A 26,466-nucleotide genomic window follows, 5' to 3' on the forward strand; every position below is an offset into this window, starting at 1 on the left:
AGTGCTCCCGTTATTCTCTACCCTTCTGAAGCCCAAAGTCACAGGCTTTTTGTTTCTTCTACTTCTTCTTCTTCTTTTTTTTGTTTTAGCAAGGATTTATTTTAGTATAACAGGATAATATATAGATTAGGGTGGGGAGGAAGAGAGGAAAAGAGAGAAACATTTCCTGTTCCCTACGCAGGAAATGGGAGCAGACTCCAGCCACAGACTGAGTCTGATCATCACTCCCTATAGAGTATTCTCGGCTCTCACAGCTCTCTCTTGCATTTCATCTAAGATTTCAGTTCATTCACCCCATGCCCAATCCATGAGACTGGGCATCCCCCTCTGCTCAGGAATCCCTCCTATTCTGTATCTCAAGGTTATCAATCCTGTTTATGGATCTTCATAAATAATAACCTCCTTCCCTGACATCTTTCATACAACTACCTCATTCATCATTGACTCATGATTAATCTATCCCTCATCTCAACCCTTTCTTTTCTTTTAGTTTTTATTACTTTTTTTGTTTTGGTGGGACTGGTGCTTGAACTTAGGGCTTTACACTTCCAATCAGGTGCTCTACTGCTTGAGCCATACCTCCAGTATATTTTGCTCTGGTTATTTTGGAGATGGGGGTCTCATGAACTATTTGCCACAGATGGCCTAGAACTGCATTCCTCTCAATCTCAAGTAGCAGGATTATAGAAGAGGGCCACCAGTACCTGGCTCAACCCTTTTCCCTTTAGTGTAGTCTCTATATCATTGGCCCCAAGTAATTCTAACACATTTGATCATATCCTATTACTGATCCAACTTTTTCAAGGGCTCTTCAAAAGCAAAATCAAGGTTTTAAACTTCTTTTAGGCATTGGATACCTTTCCCCCTCTCCAAATAGTAATATAAAGCCCTAAAAAGAAATAAGCCATGAGAAGGGATGGAGAAAACTTAAATGCACATCCAAGTGAAGAAACCAATCTGAAAAGGCTGCATACTATATGAATCCCCCTTGATGACATTGTGAAAATGGCAAAACTATGAGGGCAATGAAAAGATCATTGGTTTTTAGAGGTTAGAGGGGAGGCAGAACAGAGAGAATTTGGAAGGCAGCAAGACTACTCTGTCTGATGCTGTCAAGGTAGATCCACGCCATTACACATTTGTCAACACCCATAGAATACACAGTAGCAAGAGTGAACCCTAATATCAGCCATGAACTTTTGGGTGATAATGTGTCAATGCAGGTTCACTGATTGTGACAAATGTGCCACTCTGGTGGGGAAGTTGTGTGTGTGGGGACAGGGAGTAGGAAACTGCCTAAAAAATGAAGTCCATTGTTAAAAAAATAAGATATGAAGATCAAGTGGAGCTGCTTTTATGGAAGTGTGTCAAGTAAAGAAGGGTGAAGAAAGGTGAAGGCCTGTCTCTGCCTATTCCCCAAGCCTTCCCTAAGATCTCGGGACCTTAGGACTTGGAAGAACTCCAGAGACCCAAAGGGTAAGAGCTAAATGCCTTAGCAAGGCAAACTAGGGTCCTCATCCCAGGCCTTGCTTACCTTCTAGCCTTATTTCCTGCTTTCCCTATCACCTGGCACTCACCATATTCCATCCATATGACTAGTTCCCCAAGCCCTTCCCTTCCATGGGGTGTCCTTCCAGGCATTGCTGTGCTGTCTTGAGTTCATTGCCCTCCTCTGCATTTGATTCTCACTTCAAGTCTCAGTCAAATGACACCTGACTGTGAATCTGTCCTGAATCTCCCAGGAGAACTTCCTTAAGCTTGGTTCACTCTGTGCTCTCCAGGAAGGGAACTATCAAATATACTTACAGTTTCTTTTGCATGCTGAACAACTCCTACTACACTGTGAGCAACTTGACAGTAGGATGCTTGCTGTCTTCATTTTAGCATCCTCATTAACTAAGCCCAGGGTCTAGCTGCATAAATGCTTCTTAAGAGTGAATGAATATGTAATTTCTACATAAGACAATCCCACCTTCTAATAGAAGGGAATAATTTGGAATCATGTGCTGGTATAGTTATTCCTTTCCCCTTAGTTTCTTTGATTTCAGGTGCTTTGGCAGTGGGCAGTGTTTTTACACATCAGCCTAGTCACAGCAATACAGGTGGGATTGGCTGTTCAATTTGCGCCCCCCCACCCCACATTTTTTCCCCTTGGTAGAATTGTGTTCTTTCAGATACATAATCAGTTCACCCTCAAATTATCTCACAATTCTGCTCCCACTTACACATGCTTTTCTTGTTTATCAAAAGGAAGTTTGTCAGGGCAAGGAATTCCTTGCTGCTCCTTTTCTGGTAAAGAAGGAAGATGGAACTGTTAGCTTTAACTAAGGCCTTTAAAGTATTTCAATAGAAGACATCAGTAGTCTTTTGATTGCCTGGAAGTTTTAATAATTTCCAAAGCCTTAATTGAACATGGTCCATGACAAGCTAACACCCAAACCTAAGGCAGTAAACCCAGTTCCACCTGGATTTGACAGCTGGGGTCTGCAGAGCCTGACAAATTATCCAAGGCTGGTACATTATTCCTTTCTATGCATATTTTGTCTCCTCTGGCTTATAGAGGCACTCAGAAAAGTTCAAGGAGTGCCTATTCATGCTGTCAAGCTTTGCTAACTCTTTTGAATAAAGCCAGTCAGTCTCATGAACCACCTTGTTTTGTTCTATTTTTTTTTACTGCAGCATCTCAAATATTCAGGCTCTCAGAAAAACTGGAAGCTCAAATCAAGACTCCTTGCTTCTGAATCAAGCCTGCTTCAGAGTTCACTAAAACACCTACAGTTTATATACCTTGAGTTTAAACAAACAAGCAAACTGCAGTCTGTCCCCTGGAGACTCATTCACATGTAGCATTTCATGGGCACCCGAATTTGTTATATTCTTAAGGGTTTTTGATTGAACTTTCTACTCTATGTATTTATTGACTAAACTATTTTCCAACATAGATAGCAACTCAAAGATAATTGATCAATGATTTTTTTCACTATGCTTCTTAATTTATATATTTTTAATTCATTATATTTAAAATTTTTGGCTAGTAATAAATAATAATAAGTAATGAATACTTGCACATTCTTAAAAAACCTAGGGTCAGATTGTCCTGATAATGAATTTCCATGGTCTTGCAAATACAACTAAGCAGTAACAAGATCAGAGACAGAAATTAGAAAATGCCAAAATACCCTAGACCATTAAATCCTTGTTTAATTGTAAACAAAAATTATCTTTACCTCCCAAGTCAGATCATGAGGAAGAACCTGACAGCCTGACAGAGGTGAAATATCTTCTGTCTACACACCAGCTTCGAATCTCACATCCTTTAGATCCCATGTTGCATTTACCCTTGCCAATTTCACTCCCTCTCATTCTTTGGAGATTTTAGCTCCTTCTCATGGTCACTCTCCAATACTAGTTTTCCATACTTTTTAGTGATTTCAATGACTCTGAAGATGATCCTTCTCTGCACCTCCATCTGTTGGTTCCGTGACCTCCTCCACTGATTTTGTCTTCTACATAATCTCAGCCACTCTCCAAAGGACACATCATTGCCGATAGCTGAACTCCTACATCATTTCAATTTCAAACATTTGCCTCTGCAACCACCACTTTCTATCCTTTCAACTTACTCTAACGCCATTACTCCGACAGTCCTTTTTCCCTCTGGGGCACACCATTCATGGATCCTAGCCATTTTTCACTGTCCCGCAGCTTCCTCATTTTAGTTCCTGGGTCTAGTCCTCATTTTCCTCCCTCTATCATTGTCATAATTGCTTTGCGAAAACCCTCTTTTGTTTCTCTCTCCTTCTTACTTTAAAAATCCCACCTGTACCTGCACAGCTGAGCATGGCTACAGAGACCATCCCATTTCAAAGTTATTAGCATGAGTCTTAGGCATGCTCCAGAGCTATCTGGCCCCCATGATGCACTTCCCTGGTTTATTCAGTCTTCTGTGCACTCCCTCTTCAAGCCTCCAACACCTGCTTCTGATTTCCATAAGAACACAGTAGCAACAGAAGACAATCTCAACGAGATGCCTCCACATCGCTACCATTCTCTCCTCCTAGCCGCAAAGCTCACTAACTCTGCCTTTTCTCATCCTACCTTTCTCTTGTGCCCTTGAAAAACCTCTTGGATATTTTCCTTTCTCCTTTTCCTGATCACTCTTCATCTTCTCAAAAGGATTTCCCCATCTGCATTTGACTATGCTGTCATTTTTTTACATGTGTAAGGAAAACCTCTCTGACCATACCTGTCCATCCAGTGCTACTCCATTTTTCTGCTTCTCTTTGTAGTAATCATCATCAAAAGAGCAGGCTCAAGCTTTTCTTTTTCTATTCTCCCCTGAGCCTAACCTAACAGTGTCTTAGCCTCTACTACTCCACTAAAATTCATCTTTTCAAAGTCATCAGTGGTCTCTGTGTTCCTAAACCTGATAGCCAATTCTTGACCCTCATCTTGCTTGATTTACAAGCAGCACTTGGCAGGACTGGTCACTCTAAGCTCCTTGAAATGTTTTCTTTACATGGGTTCCAGGATTCCATTCTCTCTTGACTCTCCTATTCCTGCACTGGTTAGTTTCAGTTTTCTTTGCTGGCTCTTCCTCATTTCTCAATTTTTCTAATGCTGGAAACCTTAGGTCTCACATGCTTCAGTTTTCCATATTATCTGTAGTCACTCCCTATGAGTGTGTCTTGGTGTACCCTGGCTTAAGTAGTAACATGTTAAATACTCCCAACTTTGTACGTCTAGCCCAGATCTCTCTTGTAAACTTTAAATTCACATACCCATTTACTCGTGTCACTCTTCTTGGATATGTAATAGGTGTTTCAAACTTAATATGTCCCAAATTAATCTCCCAGTCTCTCTTCTCCCTCATTCTTCCATACCTCATATACTAGTAATTCTGTCCTTTCTTTTGCTCAGACAAAAAATTTTAGAGTTACCATTGACTTTTCTCTGTTTCTGTCATGTCCTACATGGAATCCAACAGAAAATCTTCCAGGTTCTACCCATGAAGCACGGCTATGATCTGACCACTTTTCACTATTTCCTCAGCTAGTGTTCTGGTCTAGACTTTCTTAAGCTGCAAGTGTAGCTCTGATGGTGTTGAGTGGCCTGAAAACCCTGGCTGCCTTTGCCTATGTCTGGGGCATAGCTGGAAACCTTGTGTGTCCCAATGTCTCATACTTAGATCTCACTATTTCAGAGTCATCCCTATGCTGTTAGAATTGCCACCACTCCTTAGTCTTTTTTAAACATTCCTTTTTCTGGGAGGAATTATGTTTTTTTGTGTGGTACTGGGAATAAAATCTAGGGTCTAGTACATGCTAGGCAAGTGCCATATCCCCTGTTCTATGAATAACAATTTTTTATTTATTAACGTATATATGTATGTATTACCGCACTTTGCCTCCTAAGAATTTAAAGCAGATTATAAATATAAATCAAATATATAATATTAGAAAATAAGAGATAAAATTAGGTAAAGGAAAAATAAGGATAGAGAGAAAATTTCAGGTAAACTGAGGGCAATGTGAGGTGAATACACAAATGTATACCATAAGATCCTTCACACTTGCTAAATGAGATAGGAGCATGAGTCCCCTCCTCTAAGATTGCTTTCTGCTTGGTGGGTCCTCATAAGACACCAGGAACATAGTGGCTCTTTGGGCCTTGAGAGGGAGAGGGTTGTGTTGGGCAGGGAAAGGCTCAGATATGGGGCAACGCTGGCCAGGAAGTCACCTTCTCACCTGAAACCACACCCCAACCTGTGCTGTAGTCATTCCCTGGTGCCTCTCCAGTCTCCCACCTGACAGCCACCCCCACAAGACACCCCAAGTACTTACCAAGACCCAAGCAAGAAACTCTGAGTCCTGATTTTCCAAGATTCCTAGAATAAAAATACAGCAACACATGGTCATTGCTTTCTTGGGCGAAACCATACACATTTAGCTCTGAATATTATATCTTTCTTGAGAAGAGCAGAGGCAGAGGTACTTGTGGTCTTAGGAAGCCTCTCTCTTTCTTAGCTATTTCATCCCTGAGAAACTCAAAATCTACTCAGACTCAGTAGAAGAGTAAAACATCCACCACAAAACACAGCTCTCCAGTCCCAAATTACCTCTTTATTAATTTACTTGCATATTTATTGTCTTTCTCCCTTCTTCTAGAATCTGAGTTCCTCTAGAGCAAGGAAATTTACCTTCTTCACCAACTAATCATTCATTATTCATCACAGGCCTGGCACACAGTAGGCCCTTAATAACTGTCTGTGGACCTGTTGACCAACAGACTTCTAAAACAGGTCATTTACAATGGGTATCTAAGCTGTATTCTATTTTTAATGCAAGGCTACATGAAATTACTACAGGGAAATCAGATAATCCTTTTAAAAATTATTTTTCTTTTCTTCTTCAATACTTTTTTGTTTTCATCCCCAAATGTTCATCAAGGAAAGGATTTATTTTTGTTTCTAAATAGAGATGGAACTACAAGTGTTAGTATTTATTTGCCTGTAAGTCTTTGTGGAAATCCAGATCCAACCCATTTTTCTCTTCTGACTGACAGCTGTCAAGGAGACAATGCCCCATAGAATCAGTGTAAGGGTCCAAACTAAGGAGGCAAGACTGAAATGATTGTAACATCAGAGAAAAGGGCTTCCCTTATTCGCTGATCAGATACTTTCATAAGAATATAATTTACTTCCTTGCTTCTATGTCAGACAAAACAACACACACAACTGCCAACCAGTGACACAGCTCACTTCTCCAGCTGGTTCTCCTCAATTTGTGTCAGTTCTGGCTGCTTTAGAGTTAGCAATTAATTAGTGCTCTTGTTTTTGAATCATAGTTCTTTCCTTTGCTTATCATTGCTATCTATAAACTAGCACCTAAGAAACACATGTCCTTCCTGGTTCAACGTGCATCACAAGCAAAGAGCGGAGAGGCCTGGGGTTCTGACCCATTGTCATAACTAGCTGGGTGACCTTGTGTCAAAGACTTCCTTTCCTTTCCTAAGTTCAATTTCTCTATTAGTAAGATGGAGTGTTGCTATCTGTGCCATTCATTTAGCATCTCTGTTATCGGCACAGAATGTTATAATACATACTAATGTGTTGCTCAATAAATAAATACAAGGCATCATGAATTTTGTTGCTTTCTGACTCTGCTGACTCTCAGGAGAGAGTGATGTGGTGATAATTTTCCTCATATTAATTGGATATTTCCTACTGGAAGGAAACTCACATAAAGGTACATGTGAAAAATATCTTAAGTTCTAAATGAGAGAAATAAATAAGAGAAAAATGATTGGACTAATTTCATGAAATTAATTTTCATAAGACATTGTCCTTTTAGTAATTTCTCAGAAACCCATAGGATGTGCAGCCAGAAGACCTTTCTTTGCAATCTACAAGTCTACTGATTTTAAGTGGTAGGAATCTAGAGCAAAAGCTATGCAGTAGAAAGAATAAAAAAGACCAAATCAAAATGGAAGCAAGAGGAAAAGAACAAAAACAAAAGTAAAATACAAGTATCTTAGTCTTCCAGATAGAGACATTCAGCACTGATGAATCAGTAAATATTCAATACCATGTTCCAGGCAATGTACAAGGTCACGGAGATACAGAGAAGAAGAAGGTACAGCTCTCTACCTTAGGGATCCTAGAGTTCAGTGAGGAACATAGGAAAGCAAATGTCATCACAGTACAGTGGGGTGTGCTCGACCACGGGAATTGTTGGGGTGTTGGGGGTGGGTGGCTTGTATTCACACAACTTTGTGCTTATCTTGATAAAGGTTTTCATGTCATTTTAATGTCTTTCAGTGATTCTGAGAACAATGGAGAGGTGCAAAAAACATGCAAAGCAAGATGATTCTAAGGCTAAGGCTCTGCAGTCCAGAGATTTTTCCAACAAACAAAAAAAAGCAAGCTTATATTACTGGGTACTTACTGAGCAACAAACAGCTCAGCCACCACAGTGGGGAGACCTGCCTTATTTTCCCTATGACAGTGACTTAGGAAGATAATGATCACTCAGCTCTGGGTTTAGAAGACTTGAGGAATGTCAGCAAAAACAAACTGCAGACTAGCAAGAACTAAATATGGCCCATTTTCTTGCCAATGCTGTTTAAACACACAGGACAGTTTCTTTTTTTGGAACAAAAGCCTTAGAAAAAATTTAAATGTAAGGAAATTCAATTACAGACAAATATGGACACAGTGGTGATATATCACCACATTTAACTCCTTAATTCTTATTACTCTTTATATAAATATATTTTTTATCTAGAGAGAAAGGCCACCCAATTTTCATGGTCATTTTTCAAGTGAGAGGCATTTTCTGGTGTAAATCTCTTTGTGAGACTTGTACTAGTAAAGTACTCTTGACACACAGTGGTGCCACTCACTGTGTAAATGGAGATGGTAGTAGGAACTGTGTCTTGTTCAGGGTATTGAATTCCAACACCATTTCTGTTATTATAAGTGGCACATCTGCATCTTCCTGCCTCTATCCACTTCTGCACAACACTAAGTAGAGATGTGATAACTGTGCAACTACTCCGATCCATTTAAACTCTGCTGGTAATGGAAGCCCACGAATCTGACCCATGTGACCTAATGAGGTCAAGGTGTGTGATCCAGTGGTTGTTTATAGAACTGTAATATCAAATAATGACCAATTTTACCAGTCATGCTGGCTGCAACACATCCCCTGAAACCTTCATCTTGCCTGCATGGAATTTACACAAACATTTCACAATTTTGTGTGACATTGTGCAACAAAACAACTTTGTATGATTTCATTTTATTTCTTAATTCATCAGTGTTTAGGTGAGCAAGGCTACATAAAATTTCTATAAGTAAATTAAAGTTCCAATGAGATTGAATTCCTTTCACATTTGATTCAAAATAGTTGCACTGCACAGGTTTACCTATTTTATCTGTGTCAGATATAAAGAAGGAAGTCTCACCCCGTTCATTTTTAGTATCTGCTCTTGTTCAACTCAAAAATAAAAGCTCCACTTTCCCAGGTGAACCTGAAGCGCTCTGCTGCTAATATTAGAAATGAATGACATCAATATGGTTGCACGGGGCACTCAGTTTTGTCAGTCATATTTTGGAAATCCTAAACCTTAAGGCTTCAGTAAAGACATCTGGAGGAAAAACAAAGCTTCTGGAGAACTTGAGGGCTATGTTTTTCCTTTCTTTCAGGAGGCAGGCTCTCCACTCAGTGAATACATACCCCAGCTTATTTTAGACCAATGGTTAGTTCCATGGCCGAGGCATTAAATGTAATTTCTAGCATCGTTTTATGGACCATCCACCCAGCTCTTTTTGCTTTTAAGGCAATCATGGAATAGTGAGAACTGAAATCGAGTGTCACTTCAGCACAGAATCATATACCACTCTCCTGCTCACAGTTCCTTTACAAATCAAAGATGCTAAAAGCAGAAGATTAGCAGCCCAAATGTGTTGTTTTAAGTTGCTTGCTTCTGGGTATGTGCATCTGAGACATTATTCACAGTTTTAAACTGCTAGGAAGAGAGGAGTAGCTAGCTAAAATATGTGCCTGCACTTGACCAAGAAAGAAGCATATTGCGTGGGACAGAATCCCTGATTTAAAGGTTGACACAGCAGGGATGGACGGAAAGCATATGCAAAGGGCTCCAGTGCTGCGGAGGCAGCAGAAACCCAGTGTGACCTGGTTTCCATGTGATCAGACCATTATATCACTTGCTATCTCACTCTATTTGAACATCTTTCTCATCCCTCCAAGTCACACTGTTGTGTGTCGTGACTTACCTGGAAGTTACTATTCAAATTTAGGGTTTGTTTTTTGTAATAAATTGATATTTAACTTTTCTTTAACAATCCAGAACTAAAACCATGCTCATTTGTCATCCAGCTGCAAATGATGCTGAAGAGGGATGAACTTTTGGACACTAGGAAGGTGACTACATGAAGGTGATAAAATTTTCTTGTAAGAGCACTCTTCATGACTGTTGGTAAGTGAGTAACAACTCATTTGGAAACCACAAGCCACATAAAGGATTTAGCCATGCATTTTTTTCCCTTGGAAAAAAGTTTTTAATATCAATGTATTTCAAATGACCATGCATTTTGATGACACACATTGACAAGTAGCACTGTGAAAGTTGCTTTATTCCTATCTTTAAGTAGCAACAAAGGAGATTAAGATTCTTTCAAATTATTTGATTTAAAGATTTAAGTTATTGTAGTTGTAAATTCCAACCAGGCCCTTCCTTGTTTTCTTGGGACATATAAAATCACCCATTCCCTGTATCATTCTGGAAGAGTCTAGAGAAGTACGGAAAAAGAGATTTTTTTCTATAATTAATTAGTTTAAAAGAGATGTACTAAATTTCAACTATGTACCAAGCCTTATGCTAGGTGTTGAAGATGGGCTGAGTAGCAGAGAGCTGTTGTCTTCATGCAGCTTCCATCATTGGAGGGGAGACAGATATTAAATGGTGAATTAATTATTTGACTATGTGTGGTCTCAGGATGCCTGGGTAATCTGAGTCCTTGAGTAGTGAACTACAACTAAACAGTATGCAAATTAGCTGAAAGCCCAACCTCGGAGCATGCTTTTGTAACAAATAGCTGGGTTTTAGCCAATCCCAGCAGCTGAGTCTCAGTCAGTCCCAGGATGCCCGCTGATTAGAACATGTTTGAATAAGGCCAATGAAGCTGTCTGAACCTGTTCTTGGTTTTTTTGTTTTTGTTTTTGTTTTGTGGTACTGGAGCTTGAACTCAGGGCTTTCACCTTGACCCACTCTACCAGCCCTATGTTTGTGAAGTGTTTTCAAGATAGGGTCTTGTGAACTATTTGCTTGGGCTGGCCTCGAACCATGATCCTCCTGATCTCTGCCTCCTGAGTAGCTAGGATTACAGGCATTAGCCACCAGTGCCTGGCACCCTGTTCTTGTTTTGAGGGATGGCGGTTCATGAATTGTTCTTTGCTCAACTAAGCTCTGTTTAATTTAAGTAAAAAAAATATTTTTTGGTGTACTGAGGTTTGAATTCATGGCCTCATACTTACTAGGCAGGCATTCTAGCACTTGAGCCACTCCACCAGCCCTGATTTATGTATAAATTCCAAAAATTATAAAAGCAAATAAAAGGATATCATGATACTGGGTATGGTGGTACACACCTGTAATTCCAGTATTCGTCAGGCAGAAGCAGGAGGATTGTGAGTTTGAAGTCAACCTGGGCTGTAGAGTGAGTCCCTATCTGAAACAAACAACAACAAAACAAAACAAAAACTCAAAAGTCTATGATCTAAATGTAACATTGGGATGTTGAGGATGCTGACCTAGTCTGGGTGGTCAGGAGAAACTTCTCCAGGAAAGTGGCATTTAAATAGATCTGAAGCTAGGAGTAGGGTTTTTTCTTTCTTTCTCTTTGGCACTGAACTCATGACCTTATGCTTGCTAGGCAGGTGCTTTATCACTTGAGCCATACCACCAGCTCAAGAGTAGGAAGTAATTTAGTGATTAGAGCAGGGACTAGCATTCTAAATGGAGGGAAGCAGGTGCAAAGACTCAGAGACTGGAAGAAGCAGAGGCAATTGAAGAACTAGAAGTTCAGTGCAGCAGAAGGACAGAAGGACAGAAAACATAAGTAGGGTAATGGCAGATGAGGGAGGGAAGCAGGAGCCAGATCTTCCAGAGCTACAGACGAGGCCACAGGTGTAGGGCTTCATATGGAGGGGTAATGGAAAGTACTGAAACATGTCAGCAGGGTGAACGGGCTGAAGGGAGGAGCCAGGTAACCTGGAAAGACATGATAGCATCTTGAAGTAGGTCTTAGTGGAGGTAGACTAGGGAAGCCTTCAGATATTCCTAGCAGGATTTAGTGTGTGACTGCATGTAGGGTGGAATAGAAGGAGTGATGGGCCCATCTTAGGTTTTTGACTTGGGCAGCTGGGAGGAGAGGGTGCTTTTCACTGAAGTAGGGTTTACTGAGAAACAGAATGGTTTTAACTCCCTTTTGGTACATGGGAGTCAAAACACCCAGGAGATATTCAGGTTACCCATACTAGGGAAAGGGTTTTTTTGGGGGGAGTTGAGGGTAACAGGTGCCGTGGGCAGAGTTAGCGACCAGGAGAGGCAGTGCTAGTTAGAGAGGAAAGCCAGGGAGAGGGCTCGAGGTGCTCTAGCTCTACAGCTGGAAGAGGGCAAGGTGCATTGGCAAAGGAAGTGAGAAGGAAGTGGAGCCAAAGATGTAGCAGGAGATGAGGAAAGTGTTGGTGCAGACGTCAAGCAGGAGACAGTCACTGGGAGCGAGTGGGCAGCAGAGCTGCAGGAAGCTGGGAGATCAAGCCTGGGGAGGATGGAGACATGCCCTTCACATTCAGCTTCCAGGAGGTCGCTGATGCCCTTTGTGAGGTCAATGCAAAGTCAGGCTGGACAACTAAGGAGATGGGGTGATGCAGAAATCAAATGAGGGCTATAACTATGTGTAGCACTGGCCAGGTTGCATACATAGCCTTTCTTTTCTTTTCTTCTCTCTCTTTTCCTTCCTTCCTCTCCTCTTTCTTCCTTCTTTTCTTCTCTCTCTGCTTTCCTCCCTCCTTTCTTTCTTTTTTTTTTGCAGGACTGGGCATTGAACTAAGGGCCTCATACTTGCTAGGCAAATGCTGTACTTGAACTATGCCCTCAACCCTTTTGTTTGTTTGTTTGTTTATTTTGAGATAGGGTCTCTCTAACTTTGCCTGGGCTGGCCTCAAACTTGTGATCCTCTTGTCTCTACCTCCTGAGTAGCTGGGATTACAGGTATGCGCAAACTTGGTGCATACCTATATGCACCTATAGTGTTGCATAGCCCTTTAAGCCTCTGTCCTCATTCAGAAATGGAGATAACAATAGTCCACTATTATTTATTTTGAAGATTAATTGAGGAAATATAAATATGGCGCCAGCCGTGGCACAATTACATGTTCAAAAAGTGCAAGTTGTTTCTGCCTTCCTTATTTCTTAGGAAAAGTACTATGTCAAGCCCTGGTGGATACTGTATTGAATCTGGCCGGGGGCTTCCTCTGTGTCTTGCAACACCCACTCTTTCAACCTAATGACCTTCTTAGTTGTGTTGCAGCCTGGATGGATTTGTGCTCTGACATTGCAAATATTCTGAATCTGCTTTATGCAGATTATAAATTCTTTGCCAGAGTCATTTGAAAAGAGGGAACTAGGGGATGAAGACAGATAAGGGAGGCAAAGGAGGCAGTTTCGAGAAATAATGGGGTCTGAGGAATTAATCATGCTTCCATGACATCCGAAGGGGAGAATGGAGAAGTGACACAAAGTTGTATGGATAGAATTATACAGATTTGGATGCTCTGTGGAAGTGGAGTTTGAGAAATGCCCACTCAGGTCTACTTATTACTTAAATAAAAGCTTACCAGTGCCCTTTTTGTCTGAAGCAACCAAGAAAAGCTGGAAACCAGTAACTAAGAGCCTCAAATTAGAAGACTCTAGAACCTCTTCCTCAAGGGTATTTAATTTTGGGGTCCACGAACTTGAATGGAAATAAATTCATCTTTATTTTTCACCAAATTTTAGCTGAAAACTAGCACCTCCTTCAATGAAGAACAGTCAAGAAACCAGGGTGTTACATTCCCTGTGACTTTGTCACCCATTACAGGCTTTTTCTGTCATATCACGGCCACTTTGAAGATCTCAAAGAATCATTCAGCTACGTTACACTCACAACCACTTGGAAATTGTGGTGTTTAACCCACAATTAGTGTATTAGTGTACTTAATACACTAATAAAGAAGTGCATGTCTTATTAGGTCACAAATTTAGTTTTTAAATATTTTGACTGCTTTTCAGTTTAATTGGAATTTGTGCAGTTGATGTTATAAATTTAAAAGCTTTTTGCTGAGAAGGCATCTGCAGGCTTCACTAAGACTGCCAGAGGGATTCACGCATCAAGGATGTCACAAGCACATGAAAGCATAAGTTGTTACAAAATGCCTCTGGGTGGAACATCCATCTGCCACAAAGCAACTGAGTTTACCAGCACCTTTTTTTTTTAAACTGGGAGGAAGACCATCCTTAAAAGTTTTCAAAATCAGAATTGAATGCTACTATTTAAAATGTGTATAATATAGTTATGGTGTTGATGTTCAGGATCCCTCCTACTTCTCCTCCCCTTCCCCCGTCTCCCCGTCCCCCTCCTCTTTCTGTGGTACTGGGGACTAAACCCAGGACCTTGCATTTGCTAGACAAGTATCTAGCACTTGAACTATGCTCCAGCCAACCCTTTTGTTTTCACTTGGTTTTTGAGATAAGGTTTTGCTAACTTTGCCTGGTCTGGCCTTGAACTTCTGCCTCTACCACTTGTGTAGCTGCGAGCATCATCAGGCCCAGCTTAGTATCCCTTCTTATTTATTTAATTATAATATATTAAAAATAACTCTTAGGCTCTAAGCAGATTTACTTCCAAACTCAGGACTGTTGCTTCTGTAATTTCCAACTGAATATGAAGCTCTTGCCTTCATGGACCTCCCATTCAGGACCCCTCAAGGTCCTTACTCAACTGGCTACAGAGGGGATATCACCCTGATTACACCTGAGGGTAGAGGAGAGGATCTGTCAATCCTGGGGCTCGGATGCTAGCAAGAAGTGGCTTATCTCGTGCACAATGCATCTCTCATAACTTTCACCTGACTCCCTCACTAAACTTTTTCATATTCTACTTCATATGATAGTTATTTTTGTTTTAATATAAAATAACATTTCTTTTGTAAATCTGCAAGCAATTTTGTTGTCTCAGGGGTGTGCTATATTGGTCCAGGACCACCCTCTGCTGTCAGAGGGTCAGAGCTTTTTCTTACATCAGTTTGGAGTGCATAAAGCACTAAACATCTGAGAGGGATGGAAGAATAAGAACTTGAGATGTGGTCTCTGTTCCCCCTGTCCTGGTACAAAGCTCTCCAGTTGTTTTTTTGTGTGATGATGAGATGACTGATGGCTGGGGATCCTAGAGAATCTCAGGATGAGGCTGGTTTCCAAGGGGATCAAGCATGTGATTAGAACTTCCAGCCTCAACTTTCCTGCCACCAACTCCCCACCCCTGCCTCTGAGGAAGGGAGAAAGGCTGAAGGTTGTGTTGGTCACCAATAACCAGTGATTTAATTTAATTGCATAATGGAGTTTCAGTGAGCTTCTGGGCTGTTGAACTCGTGGAGGGTTGTGTGTTCAGAGGGGGCATGGAGGCTCTTGCACCCTTCCCCCTACCTTGCCCTGTGCATTTCTCCCACCTAGCTATTGCTGGGTTATATGTAATTTTATTATAAAAAGGTAATAGTAAGTAAAATAGTAATAGTGAGTAAAATACTCTTCTGGAATTCTGTCATTCTAGTTAATAATTAAACAAGAGAAGGGAGTCGTGGAAATCTTTGATTTGTAGCCAAGTTGGACATAAGTTATAGGTAGCCTGACACCTGATTGGTGTCTGAAATGGGGTCAGTCTTGTGGGACTGGTCCTTAACCTCTATGGGTCCTGTACTAATAGTGTCAGAATTTAACTAAATTGTTGGACAACCCAGAATTGAATGGGGTAGGGAAAAACCACCACATCCAGTCACAGATGTGTTTTATGGTGAATGCTGACAGCAGAGTAGGAGAAAGCAGTTTTCCCCACTAACATATGGTGAGGAGGAGGGGGAATAGTGGGAGAATGAAGGAAGAAGACCCTTAAGGGTAAAGAACATACTTTATACTTTCCAAGTTTTGTCTAAGATCACTAAGTAAATATAATACACATACTGGCCATCTTCAAAGCTAGGAAGACAGATCTAAAGGTTTCAATGTTTTCTTCACTTAGTGGTGATGATTTACTTTCAAACCTAAAGTCCAAAGTGGAAGGTAGAGCCTTCTCTATCATCTCCTTTATAACGAGAGTCATGATTGGTTCCCACTGTAATGAGATGCACAGCTTTCAAAGATCAAATAATGTAAAAAGCATGAGTGGATGTTCCAGGCTCCATATCTTTCTGAGTCTGTTTTCTTAGGTAAATCCTCTGCTTTCTCTTTAGAGAGTACACAGTCCCCTGGCAGAGGCTGAGACTGGGAGGAGGGTGATTTTACGATGGGTCTTTTACCCAGAATGCGTAAATTTGCCTTTCATTTTCCTTGACAGGAAAAGAGAAAATTAATGTCAGTTTTCTCTGTGTACCCACATCCTTTACATCTGCTGTCAGAATGTCATACATCACAGCACATATTGGACCTGTTGTGTATGAGGTTGTTTTGTTTCCAAACCAAGCCCCAGGAGGGATGGGACCTGTCTGATGCATTGGCAGGGTGCACAGTAGATGTTCAGACATACTCATAGCGGGTGCTCTAATGCCATGTCTTGCTGTGGATAAAGATTTCACTGTTACTCACTATGACATTCTTGTTGGCCAGGGAGGCTCTGGTTTACTGGAAAACACTGGGCAGCTGAGTACAGTACAGGTCAGAAGTGTCTCTCTTACTCGCTGTCAGTAAAATCTTGGGGAAATGTATGGAACCTTCTGGGCCACATCTGCTCCACGAGGACAATCATGGGAACCACCTCACAGCAGGGTGGTTGTGGAGATTTGGTGAGGATTAAAGCATTTAAGACAGTGCCTGACACTTGGGAAATGCTCTCCAAGTTCAAGGTGTTATTAGACAAACATGGGTTTGAGTCCAAGCTCTTTCCCTGGTAGCTATGGGCATCCTTTCCATTCTTGCTGTTCTCTCCTTTCTAAAGTGAGTATCAGTCCTCTCTTTTAGTGAAAGAATGCAGTAAACAATTCAGCTTTTCATTTTTCTTGCAACCAATATAGTGGTTAGGGCTCCTTTTAATTTTACAAGAGGCTAGAGCTTCTGAGCCTGCTTAGCAGGATACCTTCTATCTCCACTCATACTCTTCTCCTGGCCCCTTGCTTCCCAATGGGGCGGTGGTGGGGGTGGGGAGGAGGATGGGGACAAGTCCCAGTGCTCAAGTATTTACAGCCTCTGAGCTGGAGAAAGATGGGGAACAAAGACCAAGGTCTACTTTCATGTTTAGCTTTGACCTAACTCTGCTTCCAGTCAGTCTAATGCTTTCAACTATCTGTACATCACCACATTCAAATCTTTCATGTACATTTCACATTCAGAATGTCAACTTGTGAGTACCCCTCCCTCTGCAAAAGCAACAAGGTTCAAACCCCAAAGATCTCTGTCTCCGCCCCATCCTCTGGCCTCCAAAACCTGACAGCAAATACCAAAGAGCTTCCTTTGGCACCGTCTCTCACCACCATATTGACATCTTCATAACTACTACCAGGTCAGATCCTTGTGACTAATGGCTCTTTCCTGCTCTTCTGCCTCTAGATCCTCTCTCTTTTTCTCTGTTTATCTTTGATTAGCTTTTCACCTTCCTTTTGCCTATAGTGAAAATTGTCCATGTCTTGTTTCCTTTCTCAATTACTTGATGGGAGATCCAAGCCTGATTTATCTTGCCTTTGTTGTAGCATATAGCACAATGTAGGTACAAGTAAAAACTTTCAGACTAAATGAATGATCAACTGACAAAGTCTGAGAAGTCTTCTTACTTCTCTCATGTGAACTTTTGGAGTATCCAACTAAGTGGAAAAACACCATGTTCATGGACCATAGGACTCAATATTGTTAAAATATGAATTTCCCTCATTTTGATCTATGAATTAAGTATAATAAGTGCTAATCTTTGGCAGTACTGGGATTTGAACTCGGGGCCTGTGCTTGGCATGTGCTCCACCACTTGAGCTATGCCCCAGCCTTTTTTACTTTAATTTGTTTTTCAGATAGAGTCCCATGTTTTTGCCTGGGCCAAGAAAGAAAATACAATCCTCCTACCTCCACCTCCTGAGTAGCTGGGTTCACAGACTTGTGCCACCATGCCCAGATTTTTTTTTGAAATAGGGTTTCACTAACTTTTTGCCCAAGCTAGCCTCAAACTGTGATCCTCCTATCTCTGCCCTTCAAAATACCTTGGATTATAGGCATAAGCCACCATGTCTGGCTCTAGCAAAATATTTTATAAATATTAACAAAGTGGTTCTAAAATTTATGTGGCAAGGTGAAGGAACTAGAATATCTAAAAACAATTTGAAAAAAAAACCAGCAAAGTTGGAGGGCTCACGCTACCTTTTTTCAAGATTTAATATAAAGAAAGCCAGGTGTGGTGGTACACTTGGGTACTTGGTGGTACTCAGAACTTGGGAGGCTGAGACAGGAGGCCCATGAGTTTGAGGCCAGCCTGGCCCTCTCCCAAAAATTTAAAAAAGATTTAATATAAAGCTATATTAATCAAGGCAGTGTGGTATCGGCAAAAGGAATGAAGTACGTGTTAATGGAACAGAATGCATAGGCCAGAAAGAGTTCCCCTTCCCCATACAGCTAACTGATTACTGACAAAGTGAAAAGACAATTTGATAAAGGTATGCTTCAAGGAATGGTGCTATCACCTATGAAACAATTGCCCATAATTAGAAAGAAAGAAAGAACAAACAAACCTTGGCATGAACCTCATATCTTAACTCACAATGGATCGCAGACATGAATGTAAAACATAAGACTATGAAATTTCTAGAAAAAAAGATGGAGAAAATTTTTGTGACTTTGGATTTGACAGTTTTTAGGTACGGTACAAAAAAGGATAAACTAATGCAAATCTACAAAAATTAAGCTTAATAAAAATTTACAACTTTCATTGTGTGAAAAACATTGTCAAAAAATTAAAAACACAAGCTACATATTAAAAGAAAATAAAAATAATTTATTGCAAAAATCCAATAAAAATAATCAAAATTACAGAATGAAGATGTCACTAAAGGAAATATTTGGCGGCAAATAAGCATATGAAAAAATTCTCAACATTACTAGACAGTGGGGAAAAACAAATTAAAATGAATGAGAGACCAACACTTACTTGTTAGAATATGTAAGATAAAAAAGAAAGAAACAACAAACACAGGCCCACAGTATCAAGAGTTGGCGAAGATGCAGAGCAAATGGATCCACACGTTGCTGGGAGAAATGCAAGATGTGCAGCCTACTTTGGAAAATAGTTTGAGGGCTTCTTACAAAGTTAGACACTCATACTGGATGAATCAGCAATTCTATTCCTAGGTATTTAACCAAGTAAATGGAAAACTGTTCACACACAAAAAATGTACTCAAATATTTATAGCAGCTTTACTCATAATTACCAAAAACTGGAAACCACCCAGATGTCCATCCAAGCATGAATGGATAAACAACTTAGGGTACACTCATGTGATGGGATATTCAGAAATAAAAGGAGCTACTGATTTGTGACCCACACGGTAATATGAATGCATCTCAGATGCACTTTGTTAAGCAAAAGAAGCCGGACTCAAAGGGCTCCATATTGTTTGATTGCCTTTATATGCATTTTGCCAAAGACAAAACCAGAGGATTTGAAAACAGCTGAGCAGTTAACAGTTTGGAGGTGGAGAGAGAGGTTGACTGCAGAGGAGATTTGGGGGCTTACTTAACCGTTCTGTATGTTACTGTGGGCTGATCAAAACCCATACAATTATAAAAACATAAAAAGTGAATTATATTCTATGCAAATTAAAACAAAATCCAATAGGATGCCAGAGGAAACTGAGAAGACATGCAGACTGTCAGAAATTAATCTAACTGCATTACAAATGAATAACATACCACACAGAACAAGGGGGCAACAAAGGAAATGACTTAACTTGGGTAGACTGTCTTTGACTGGATACTGGGGAGCTGAAGATAAGAACTGTACGGAAAAGCACTCTACTTGGCAAATTTGTTTCTTACAGGGTTATGAGTCAGCAGCTCTGAAACTAGTACTGAATACTAGAATGGGTCCAAAAATGTAGTGAGGAAAGACCTGAACACTAGACCCAGAAAGTAAATAACAGCAGAACAAAATAGAGGACCTCTTAAATCCAACACCCTTTCTTTGTATTTAATTTCATCACATTGGTTTTATTGTTTTTCTATTCAGTAGGTATTTACCAAGATGCATTGAGAGCTAGCAGTGGACTTCGATGTTGATGAATGATCCTCTGGCAAGAATGATGGCAGAAACCTGACCTGGTAGTTAGTGGAAATTGAATGTAGTTGACCCACATGGTTCTTTGAGCCTTGTTACAAATGGCTAGTGACTAGGCAGGCCGGAGTTCTGGTTTCAGTTTACATTCATTTTTCAATCTGTACTTTAGCTTTAAAAGTTCTTCTTGGCATCTTAGCTATGCCTCTAAAGTGGGGAACTTGCCTTCATTGTGTGATGACCAGCAAGGATGTGGTGTCTGACTGGTGGGCAAGAGGTTTTGTGACCTTGTGGTGACTAGAACTCCAACAGGGTAGGAATTGCTGTTCTAGATACAGAAGTGTCTGTGCCAATCCTGATTTTATCTGCTGCCTCTAAGTCATAGGCACACAGAAGGGGGGAAGGGAGAGAAGATTTCATTTTTGTAAAACTTTAAGGCACCAGACTAAGATATTTTTTAGGACCTTTAAATAAAACCTTACAGAAATTTTCTTGAAAATGGAATCAAAGCTACCTCTGTGTGGGCCAAGGTGATTTTTTTTTTAACCAATGCAAGTAAGTTTTTAAAATTGACTTCAGGCATTTTAAAATTAATCACTGCATGGCAGAATCCTGTGAAATAATTTTGCTTTTTGCATTGATGAATTAATGCATCCCAGGAAGTTAAAGTAATAAATTCCAGTTGGTTAAAATCACTGCTGGTACTTTATTCAAGTTGAATGACTTAAGTGATCCTAAGTAAGACTTAGATGACAGGATTTCATAGGATAGAGCCCAGTGCCGATGGCAGAGTAGCTGCAGGTTTGAGAATTCTTTGATGTGGTTCCAAAGAGTCAATATCCTGTTCTGGTATCAAGGCAAGATGAGAAGGAAAATTATTGTGGAGGTGGGACTATCTACAATATCGCAGTTACATGGCTGGTTATTTTAGCAAAAATTCTAATTATACCTAATGTTTTGGACAATATGAAGCCAAAATGGCCAATGGAGGAAATCTTTCATTTCTACTTTGCCTCCCCTGGGATGTTTAGCAAAGTGAAAGTACATGCCTTTGACTTAAAAATAGAAAAGTACAACCAAATTTAATGTAGGTTTTGTTTCTTTTTCACTTAATGGGTAAAAATAAATACACCTCTGGTTAATTTGTCTTTGCTTAAATTCAGCTTCTTAATAACAACAACTACATGTGGAGCTCCTGCTGTGCATAGCTTTGTTCTACATGTATGACACACGCACACATGTAAATGCACAAGACCTTGCCAAGCAGGCACTCATGAGGAGGTGGGGGATGAAAGAAATTAAGTAATAGACCGGATCCCACACATCTAGCAAGTGCAGAGTCAGGGTGTCAGAGCAGTGTGTGTGGCGCTGAGGTATCTGCTCTTTCTGCTGCTCTGCCCTTCTTCACATGCTCTCCCCACTGAAATTACCCAATCATTAGCTATTCCCTAAGACTCAAGCACATTCAGAAGGGTCCTGGGACCCAGGATAGCATCCCTGCCTGGTTTGGCCATTTTTGGAGGCCTGGAGAAGGGGGGAGATAAAAGTTGCTGCAGGTCTTGTTGCTGTGCATAGCACTCACAGTGTCTTCCCTTTGTTCTGCCCCCACCTCCGTAGCTTTCCACAGTCTCTGGATGATTGATGTCACTGTGCTGGCAGTGGTGGGAGTTGGAGAACTGCCACTTATCTTCCTCCTCTCCCCATCAGCCCTCAGCCAGAAACAACAGGGTAAGAAAATAAGATGGAAGGAAATTTGTAACTTGAATTGGTTCAAAATTCATCAGAACTGATTTCTTTCCTTTTTTTTGTGTGCTTTTGGAAAAAGGAAAAAAGAAAAGAAATCATTTGTGTGCTCTGCTGATTGGAGATGAGTGGAGCCATGTGGCTAGCAGAGACCATATTTGCAGCTTGAGGGTCTTGGAGAGGGGAATGAAAGGTGTTCTGAAAACACAGAAACAGGACAGTGGCAAAGGTAAGGGGTCAGGGATAGATTTCAGAAGAGATGACACTGGCAGGATGGCAGGAACCAGTCTTGCAAAGACCTCAAGGAGGAGAGTTCTAGTTCAAGGAGGCTCAGAGGAGAGGTTGAGACCAGAGGAGGTGGGTGGGTGGGGCTCAGTGTGTGAAGGGAGAGCCAGACTGGATGGGGTTAGAGAGGCAGTTGGCATCCCAGATTTACAAGGCTCTGGCAACCAGCCTAACCCCCTCTACCAGAGCAGATGGGAATGGTCTGAAAATTGCTATAGACTGTATCCTAAGAGCAAATAAAATAGAGCTGTGAAATAAGAAGGGATTAACACTTGGCATAGAACTTTTAGAAAAAGATGGAGACTGTGGATTAGGTTAGGTAACCTTCATTTGGTGCCAGGCCACATCTTCCTATAATGGGGAGGTTTTGGTGTTTGGACCTAGGGTTACCTATGCATTGCATTCTGTGTGCATAACCGCCCTTTGCCAATTATACAGCTCAGTGGTCTTGTCTTGGGCTCCCTGCTTCTGCTGTCCACATTTTTCTCCTTTTTAATGGTATTCTCTCCTGTCCTTTTTCGAGTATCTCCAGTTCTCAGGCTCTATTCTTTTCCCATTATCAAATTCTGCTCTGAAGGAAGTCAGAGCTGCTTATTCCCACTAAGGTGTAAAGGGACAACATGGAGAAGTGCTGACTGAGGTGGGGGAGGGAAGGTTAGCATTTCATTCTGGGTCCTCTGATTACTGCACGGTACATCAGTTTGGAATGTGAATCTTACATATCTTCATCCAAGGCCTAACCCCATAGTCCCCAGGGCTCTGAAGTCCCAGGTTTCCCTAGGGAGAGCTAGTTGCTTTCTCCATCTCTGTGCTTATGATTCTCAACTCTGCCCTTTCCATGGTAGTTTGTGCACTGCCTGGTGAATTCGTCTGTCTCACAGTGTGTGGCCTTCCTGAGGATAGACTGTGTCTCACGTTTTGGGTCTTAGTACAATGCCAGGCTCATGTTATCTTACTGGACCAAATTTCTGGGAAGGGTCATTGCAGCGTGTGTTTACTCTGACCATGGGAGGCTATGGTCTTCACAGCATTGATTGGATTAATGTTTGTTATAAGTTCTTGTTCCTCCTCTATAGTTCTGAATTCACTACAATTTTATTTCATAAATTTTATAAATATTACTGAAAAAATTTCTACATTTTTAAGATACATTTGTTAGCAAATTTCTTCTTTTAAAATGCAAATACTTCTAATAGGATCAAGCCCATTCATTGATACAAGGAGTCATTTATTGCTTATCTACTCTGTGTTACACAGTCCCATTGCTCATGCCAAGACTAAGGAATAGACAAAGAGCTACTCTTTTCTTCCGCATTGAATCAAGAGTTTCGAGTCAAGACCTGATATTTCTACTTTTCATAATCTATCTAGAAGAAAAATTCAAAGATCTGCAATTAGGTTCACGCACAAATATAGAGTTTATAGTAATTACTTATAATAAGGAAAGAAAGAAAACTAATAATATGAGACTCATTAAGTTTTATCAGTATATGGGTTATTATGTAAATATTTAAAATTATTTAAAAGAGGATTTCATTAACACTTAAGAAAATGTTTTCATTACCATGTTAAATGGAAAACAGCAAGTTATAAAATTTGTTGCAGTTTGTCCTTTAAAAATGAATAGAAAAAAACCTAGAAGGAAACTCACTCAAAAATATAAATAGTCCTTCTAGAGGAAAGATAATGGTTGGTTTCTAGTTCCTGCATATTCTTATTTTCTAAGCTTTTTGTTCTGAACACGTATTTGCTTTTATGATGAGAAAAAGAAAGTGACTAGGGTGAAAAACAGAGCTAGGCCTCCCCAGTTGCTGAAGTCAGCTACATAAAGGAGCTGGAATGAGAAGGGGTGGGGCAGCTTTATGGGCAAGGTGAGCCCTTGAGAGAATGGGCACAAAGGCTAGGGGCAGCACGAATGCTGGTCCCTGCAGTGTAATGTAAGAGGTGCTTCAACTGCTTTTGCTGAAAAACATGGACTGCTTAGTCCCACAAATTCACTAAAAGCAGGAGAAAAGCATGGCATCTCTCCTTCATTTTGTATCTGCCTTTTCTCTAAGCCATTCTCTTTGTAGTCACTTTGTGATCCCCTTGGATTCCAGAAAGGACAGAACCGATAACAACTTCCTGACAGAGCAGAGGTGACTTGCAGGACAGACCACCCCTCCAGATGAGGACAATAACCTATAATGATGAGGCTGAACACTGGAGCAGGAAAAATCATCTCATGGGAACCAGATTGCTCCCCTCAAATGAAGACAGTGCTAACAACTTCTCCAGAACCCTTCTTGGAGTACTCGACCTGAGAAACTGGTCAACCAGGACACATTTGTGACTGGGACAGTTTACACATACCTTTTGTCCTTGACTCCCAGTTCTTTTGTCTACTTAAACCTAAAACTCATGTTTGTACCCTGAAGATAGCTGAGTGCTTACTTTGCCTCTGTCTCTTCTCACAGCATATCCCAAGCTGTGTAGTAAGTCTGCTTTCTCTGTCTTCACCATGCCTCGTTATCTGTTGTAGAGATGAGTGGCTAGACCTGGCATGTGGAATCACGGGAATTTGGGCCTTGAATCCAAAACTCTGATTTCAGTAATCAGGAGGTGGAAGAGCAGAAAGGCATGTCTTGGGGTAGTTCCAGCCTGCCTAGGCCAAGCCCGAGGGGTTTGGATAAATGGAATAAACACTCTGGTCCCAGCTTGGCTGCACAGCTCAATAGGAACCACCTCACGGGGTATGTTCCCCGCAGGTATAGAGAGCTCCTAACTTCAGCAGAATTCATACTTTTTTTTTTGGCCATATTTGCAAGTGAAGAATCAGTTGTTAGAATAGTTGACCACCGTCTGGCAATGATGTTACCAGGAGCAGAACCTTTCAGGCATAAGTGAAGTTTACGAGTAAAGCTCTCAAGAGAGTTTTGCCTCTGAATCTTAAGTTCATCTATTTCATGGCTGATACCTTTCTTTTTCATTTCCTCCAGATAGACAACAGACTCCACATCAGATTGCTTTGCATGAAGTAATTTCTGACCTTTCTCACTCTGCCCCTACCATCAAAAAATAAATAAAATTTTAAGTGAAACAAAGTGCAGTGATGAGGGGCTGGGATCTACAGTAAGAAGCTCTTGTTTTCAGGCTGGTCTTTACCTGTCACTAGCACTAGGGCAGACCACTATGCACATGGACACTGGGCTAGTCACTTAACCTCCCTAAGCCTCAATGTCTGGTGTGTAAAATGTGTATAACTACAGTGCCTGCCTTAAACTGCTTATAGGTAGTTGTGAAGATTCATTGAGATAAACCACAATGAGAAAGGGCTCAGGGAGCTTTGGTGCTCTTTCAAATGTGAGTTATTACCATGACAATAACTGTTGGAATTATTAGTTTCAGAAACTGCTGTATAAACTGGAGCAAGTGGGGTATAGACAATCCATCATTAGTATGCTCTCAAGAACGTGGACTGATGGACCCTGTTGAAATGTCCTGCCTAGCAGTTATGTGGCAAAAAGGAGAAGAAGAAGAGGAGGAGGAAAAAGAAAAGAAAAAAACTAAAATATAATAGAAGTGGAGACAAATGTTTTCTTAAAAAGAAAGCTCTTATTTGGTTTCTGTTCTTTGAAATTTCCACTCATATTCAGGACAAGAAATTAGAAAGTAATTTCATGGAAATTATTAAAGTAATAAACAAAAGGGGAGGGCAGGAGAAGGAACACTGAGGGAAAAGTAGGAAGGAAAATATTAAATATCATGTGCAGACTAAAGTTCTTTTGTGCAACTGCAGTAAGATTTGTTATTACAGCCACTTATTTCAAACACATTTGTTGAACGTCTATTGTGTGCAAGGACTCACAGGGCAATAGGAAAGACAGACACAGTTCCTGACCTCGTGGTCCTTAGAGTGTAACTGGGAGAAAACAAATTATTCTATTACATCTTGTTGAGTGTTTTGAAGCAGTAGAGGGTTGGCAATGAACATATTTCTTGTGTTATTAAGGGCTTGCATATCACAGCCCAGAGAACCTCACTAGGAACCCTTAAAAAGGTACTAATTACCAAGATCCAATTACCAAGAGAGGCAAATTTTCCAAGAATTTGAAACAATGTAAACAGAATGGCAAAGAGCAAGGTAGCCCTGTGACTACCTGGTTGCCGATATGTCACCTTTTCTCCTTAAGCCTCATTTTTCCCAACTATAAAATGGATATGTTACTTTTCATTGCATAGGATTATGAGAGGCTTAAAACATTGCTCTTATAGGAAGCCTACCTCAATGCCTAACATACGTAAGTACTCAAAAGTGCTAACTATTATACCTATCTATTGTATTATTAGCTATTATCTAATGGACACTAACTTGTGCAACT

The 26,466-nt window shown here is 40.6% G+C and overlaps 1 protein-coding gene across 4 annotated transcripts in view; it reads right to left on the reverse strand.

Annotated features, from left to right (window-relative positions):
* The window catches only part of Kcnab1 (potassium voltage-gated channel subfamily A regulatory beta subunit 1), a 388,256-nt gene that overhangs the window by 103,006 nt on the left and 258,784 nt on the right, over nt 1-26,466 (reverse strand). For 3 of the 4 annotated variants that reach the window (XM_074073924.1, XM_074073925.1, XM_074073926.1), the window contains exon 2: nt 5,844-5,887. The exons of the other annotated variant lie outside the window; for it this stretch is intronic. In XM_074073924.1, the coding sequence (XP_073930025.1) occupies nt 5,844-5,887 (44 nt within the window). The remainder of the gene's footprint in view (nt 1-5,843; nt 5,888-26,466) is intronic. 4 annotated transcript variants of the gene reach the window in all.

This window comes from Castor canadensis, chromosome 5, assembly GCF_047511655.1.
Source record: "Castor canadensis chromosome 5, mCasCan1.hap1v2, whole genome shotgun sequence".
NCBI lineage: Eukaryota > Metazoa > Chordata > Mammalia > Rodentia > Castoridae > Castor > Castor canadensis.